This window comes from Pelecanus crispus, chromosome 13, assembly GCF_030463565.1.
Source record: "Pelecanus crispus isolate bPelCri1 chromosome 13, bPelCri1.pri, whole genome shotgun sequence".
NCBI lineage: Eukaryota > Metazoa > Chordata > Aves > Pelecaniformes > Pelecanidae > Pelecanus > Pelecanus crispus.
The window spans coordinates 3,810,159-3,816,158 of record NC_134655.1 but is presented as its reverse complement, the minus strand read 5'-3'; the positions used below and the strand labels follow the sequence as shown (position 1 = coordinate 3,816,158).

The 6,000-nt window shown below is 41.9% G+C and overlaps 1 protein-coding gene across 1 annotated transcript in view; it reads right to left on the bottom strand.

Annotated features, from left to right (window-relative positions):
- Positions 1–223: 223 nt before the first annotated feature.
- The window catches only part of TRPC5 (transient receptor potential cation channel subfamily C member 5), a 67,894-nt gene continuing 62,117 nt past the window's right edge, over positions 224–6,000 (bottom strand). The window contains exons 7-10 of the mRNA XM_009484407.1: positions 3,720–3,926; positions 3,498–3,539; positions 1,716–1,805; positions 224–958 (exon numbers count right to left, since the gene is read on the bottom strand). Coding sequence (XP_009482682.1) covers positions 224–958; positions 1,716–1,805; positions 3,498–3,539; positions 3,720–3,926 — 1,074 coding nt within the window. The remainder of the gene's footprint in view (positions 959–1,715; positions 1,806–3,497; positions 3,540–3,719; positions 3,927–6,000) is intronic.

Here is a 6,000-nt window from a genome sequence, read left to right as displayed (position 1 = left end):
TATAGTGACCTTATAAACAGTGAAACCTTTAGTTTAGTATTTGTGAGTGTAAAAAAAGTAAACTAAAAAAGGTGCAGATGGCTATAAAATAGGCTAACATAAATCATTATACACTTTTTTTTCCACCTGTGGATAGAAAGGAAATAGTAATGCTGAATCAGGTGAGAGCAAACAATTACAAATAATTGGCTAAGTTTTCCAGCGGGTGTTAAGATAGCTTTACTTATAGCCGAGTTGTAACGTGATCCTCCTGCCCGTCTTTCCACTGGTTTATAAACAAGTCACAAGCTTCTCCCCATGAATCAAACACATCCTCTGACGAGTCTATAAGTTTGGAATTAGAGGAACAAATACTGGAAGCACAGTGAAGGGAGCTGGTACAAACCACAGGGCACTCCTTGCTCTGTCCTGTAAGTCTTGTGTTCCCACTGTAGTCCACCTCATTGAGGTTAATTTCACTTTTGGAACAATTCTCTTCTCTCTCTTTATCAATCTGAGAATATTTAATGTCTTTCCACATGTAGTGTGGCTGAATAATTCCATCTGAAATAGTGTACATGGGTTCTGAATTTGGTTCAGGTACGTGTCCGTTCATCTTGGAGAAAAGCAGGCCCAGTCTCTTAAAGGACTCCTTCTTGGAGCTAGAAAGTCTCTGAACTCTATTTCCATTTCGGACAAAGGAGCGCTTGCTGATCCCATTGCTTTTTGGCTTCTCTTCCACCATACCGATCCCAGACATAGTTTTAATTAGAGCAGATACATTGAAGTCCTTTTTTTTGTTGGCTACATTGAAAGACACGCTCTTGGCTTTGGATTTTTCTCCAGCACTGTCTTCATTTGTTTCATCCTTTTGGGACACCTCTGTGCTGCTGGTAGAATAACTTCTCCTCTGGGGCTTCCTATTTCCTAAGAGGTCAAGAACTTCATAGCGAAAACTTGAGATGTCCTGTTTTAATTCCTAGGGTAAGAGGAGAAATGAGTTACACTCAGCAGCTTTATCTGCGACATGAAAGAATGAGCACGTTCCCTTGGGAGAGCTGTTCAGTTATGCAAATGGCTGACACCAAATCGCACAAGAATACCGCATACATCTTCATTACTCAGAGACACACACACAATAAAAGTATCGGTAATCCTGAGAACTGGAGGCCTCACAAGATTTTTGTCTCCAAAGACTGCGGGACCGGCCCTCTTGACCAACCCCCTCTGCTCACCCCGCCACCCCGCTCCCCCAAAAAAATCACATAAGACAGTTACAGAAGAGGGGAGACACTGCTGAAATTTAGAAATATGGCAGGAATCCTGTTTACATGACAGGCCCAACTTTAACTTCATTGGTAATCATTCTTTATATCCCTTAACCCAGACTCATTCTTTGGCTCTCTCTGGGTTAGGATTAGGCATGTGATGTTGACTCAATCACATAATACTTCATTCCTACTGTTTTCCAACACTTTTGTCTATGTAACATACTGTATATTAAAATCTGGGAGGTGATCTTACACTCAAATACACTCAAACAATGTGATCAAACACTCAAATAATAATATTCTCTGCTCAAAGAAAACCCCACATGCACGTCATACGTATTCCCAGCTCCAGTAATAGTCCTATTTCCACAGCAGGTTACAAATCATCTTAACAAGTTAGTGCAAACTCTGCAAGTGGCTACTTGAATTAATATAATAAATTATTATTAAGGAATAATAAATTACCTTGAAATTTTCTTCAGTTAAACCTTCGTTGGTTTTGGAAGTTCTTATCATTGCTGCCACGTATCTTTTCACAAGATTTCTTATCACTTCCTGGAATAGGAAACAATACGAGTGATTCAGCTGCTGGCTCAGACCACACTCTGTTCTTACTGCATTTCACTGAGATCTTACCGACAGTGGCTGTCCTGACTCTGCTGTCTAAAAAGAAAATCACTTCCCATTAGAAACAGAACAGCATCTTTTAAAGAAGCCTTTGGAAAGGGTTATATCCCTTCCATCCTGAATGCTCTGCTCTTAACTACAGCAAGCAGGTATTTTGTACTTGTTTTGTATATGTAAAAGGCATGGAGAAAAAAATTCTTGATGTTCTTAAATGTCCTCAAGCCATTTAATCTCAGCTGCTGGAAGTGTTTAAGATTACCGGTCTCATGTGTATATGCTGTGTATCCTGATAGGCTAAGCTTGCCATCTGAAGATTGTTTATCAAGTGTTTGAAAGCCAAGGAGGGTATGTTGATAACAAATAACCTGAAGAACAGCCAGGACCCCATGGGTCAATGCACGTTCATGTTAAATCGTATCTGCCAGCTGCCTGGGCATTCCCTAATGGCAGGTTAGAAACTCCTTTCGAGGCTGCTGCAGCATCTGTGGATGGTGCTGGGAGGACTGAAGCACACCCTTGGGACTTCTCTAAGGGCTCTTGCTCCTCTGCGTTACCTGGGCTGTTTGTTACAGCACAGCTTTTTGGTAGTATGAGATCCATCGTGCTCTGTGTTTGTGTACCTCCTTGCTGGTTTTACATAAGCAAACTGGTACTTCGAGCTTGTACCTTTATCTGTGCCAGCCAACATACACACAGGTTGATCTCTATATACAGATGAGACTACTCCAAACCTTCCCTTCATTGCCTCCATTTCATAAATAGGGGTAACAAGTCTGAGCAACACCAAGCACGAAGATGGTCTCTGCACCAAGGTTTTACTGGGAGGTTTTTTTTAAAGAGATCCCACGGTTGGTACCCATAAGCTATGCTGTGAAGTCAGAAAGTACCAAATGTCTGCTGTCAAAGGCAACTAATTAATGTTAAACATCAACTTCAGATAAAAATACTCTTCAAAAAGCAGGAGATGTCTTAAGACAAACTACTAAAGGCTTTTGACAGTATAGCCTAACATTCCACCTAACATTCTGGAGAATTTTTTTCCCTTCCAGCATGCTGGCATAATACATCGCACTGAATTCAAGTACTGAAACTGGTGTTTTTAACACAGTTTCATCCTTTTGTAGGTTGACTTTAATGAATACTTGATGACAGGCAGGCTGAGAATAAACAAAACCAGGAAAATTTACTAAAGGAACCATTCCTCCTTCCTGAGCTGTCCAAAACAAAATCCCAGCCATTGTTTGAGTTAGGGATGCTTTACAAAAAAGAGCAGGAGAGGAACAGTTCAAGAGTGTGTAAAAATGCTGCAGAAACAGTTTTAATCAGGATGGTGTGACAGCCTGGTCCCTCTGATGGCAATGGGTACGTCACCTTTGACTTCAGCAGCCAGACTGATACTTGGCAATTTTTGCACTACTTAGAGGGGGTGAAAGGCTAGGACTGATTTACTGAACCATCCCACCTCTAATGAGGAAATGTTTTAATCCATGATAAGCAAAATCCTCTTAGAGGACTAATACTTCTCAAAATATATTCTAGAAGCAAGCAAGAAACGAGACATTAGAAAATGAGCAGGAAGAAGAAAGAGCAAGTAAAAACTTTATGTGCTCAAGAGTTTACCTGGTAATGTTGATTCTGAATCAGGTTGTCAGCGTGCCGTTCCTGCAAAGAGAAAGGCAGAGATGCGTTACCTGCGTAATCCTGTCTTTAGAGCTCCTGATGGCTTTTGGCAAGTTAGGATCCAGCAACCTTCTCCTGCACCAGCAGAGCAGTGGCCCTCGTGATCCTGAGCATGCACAAGCACCCTCAAAAAATGAACTATAAAACCATGCAGCTCCTTACTGTGAACGTTTTGAGGTTTTCGTGCCTCTTCTGCTCATTGTCAGAGTCATTGCCTGGGCACAGCTGATTGTGAATCCACTTGCAAAGGTACCAGACTGACTTGGGACTTGGGATGATGTTAAAAGGAGGGGGCAGAGTGGCACCTTCATCAAAGTAACTCATCCAGAGCTTTGTCCGTGCAAACTTCCACTCAATATCTGCATGGTCCTATGAGAGAAGGAAAGAGACTATCAGCTGCTTCGGGCAGGCTTTCGTGTGCAAATGCCCTCGGCCAAGGAGGTGACGTGAGCAATAAAGGATTTCTCCAGCTGCAGGTGAAGCAGTATCGCTTCTTCCATCTCCCTCCCTGGGGGTGTACTTAAAAAAAAAAAAAAAAAAACCAAAAAAAAAACCCCCAAAAACCGGTGTGAAATGTAGCTAGAGTGTAAAAATACCAACCACTGAGAAATGAGATGATAGCAATATTCAGCAAAAAGAATTTCACGTGCTAAAGCCCAGCTTCATCCTTTACAGGTTGTGCTTATTAGTTCACCAGTACAAGAAGCAAGAAAACATATTTTTTATTCTGCTTTTTGCTAGCATTTTTATTATCACAAACTGTTGTTTCTCATGTCCAAATCCAGTGAATTCTCACATTCTTCCCTGGAAAAAGATCTTTCATACTGGTTTTTTGATTTGTTTGGTTTTTATAGCATCCATTAATTCAGCTCTTATAAGGAAGTGACACATTTTATGTGTGCCATATTTTAAATCTTGCCTCTGCATTATCCTTACACAAAACGGGAGACATTTTACTGTTTGGTTGGTTTTTTTTTTTTTTTTTTTTTTCATTTATATTATCAGCATGCTAGCTTGCTGCGCTCTAGTGTTTTTCATCCCAACAAAGTAAAGGTGGAAAGTTAATAGCATCATTTTACAGCTGCACAGATAGATGCATGGTCCATACAGCCACCAGGAAAGGAATGCTGAGTCTATACAAGACACTGATGTTACAGACCGCAAAATGGTGATCCCCAAATCAAGCTATTTGCAGTCTAGTCCGTGGAGTCAACAAGCTGTTCTGCCCAACAACAAATTGCATATTCCCCTCAACATCGGGACAGAGAGATCTATCTACAGCCTGGATTCAGAGAGATACCGCAGCTATTCAAAATGGATTTCATGCTGGTTTGTGCTAGTTTTAAAGTTAAAAAAAAAAATGCCACTGTTTTGTATGTTCTGCAGAAATTCTGACATTAGACAGAAAAGGAAGGAAATAGTTTGAAGCCTTCAAGCCAAGCAGGGGTGAACACGGCTTACAATAGTACACTGAATTCAAATGGTAAATTTGCGTATTGTTATCATTGCAGAGTATAGCACTAAGCTGATGGTTATGACATTTTAGCTGTTCAGCATTTACGTTAACAGTAGCTGACATGAGATTAAACCAAAGCCATGATGATCTAGGCTAAGTAACAGCGCAAGGCAGGAGAAAAGGACAATGCGGGATTTTAAGTTTCTGAGGAGATTTCAACCAGGTTGGAACAAGCAGCCCTCTTGAGCGAGGGGTGCTGGGCTGCAGGGCAGCAGCTCTCAGAAACAAGCAGTGCAGCGTAGGACAGGGAGTTTAATAAAATATGGCTGAACATCACACCCCCAAAATTACTACACTGGCTTTCTGGCTACACTGCAGTGCTCTGATATGGGCAAAATACGCTCACATTTTGACAGTGAGGTGCATTTTAGTAGCGTATTCAAATTACGTGCAGCTCTCTATTTAAAATGACTGCCTCAGTGGCCCAGGAGCACATTAGCCTCTGCAGATGGTCTGAATCAGCCCAGAACATGACTGTCCCCTGCCAACTTACCGAAAGGGCTGTCTTCAAGTAGGTAGACTCAGAGAAGCAGGCTGCCATGCCCCTTTTTGCCTCATACATTATCAGACCCCATAAGCAGGGAAACTGCAGCATCACCATGAAGCATTAGAAGCTGATGCCGGTGGAAATGAAGTTCTGGGTAGTAAAAAATGCAGTTTACAGCAGTAGAAATAATTGCCATCAAAAAAAAGTCCTGCTCATTTTTAATTCGTCTCTACCTGCAGACTGCAGCAAGCTCAGCAGAGCTGGAGGAGAGCAGGACCAGGGGCTGTTCCTCCTTCCCAGACTCCAGGTTCATGCTCCAAGCTCCACAAGCAACCCACAGGATGACTCTTGCCTAATAACTGCTCAGAGGTAAAGGCAGAGCTGTCCCAGCCTCTTCCAGAAGCAGAGCTGGCTGCTCCCTGCTCAATCCTAAGGGTGCA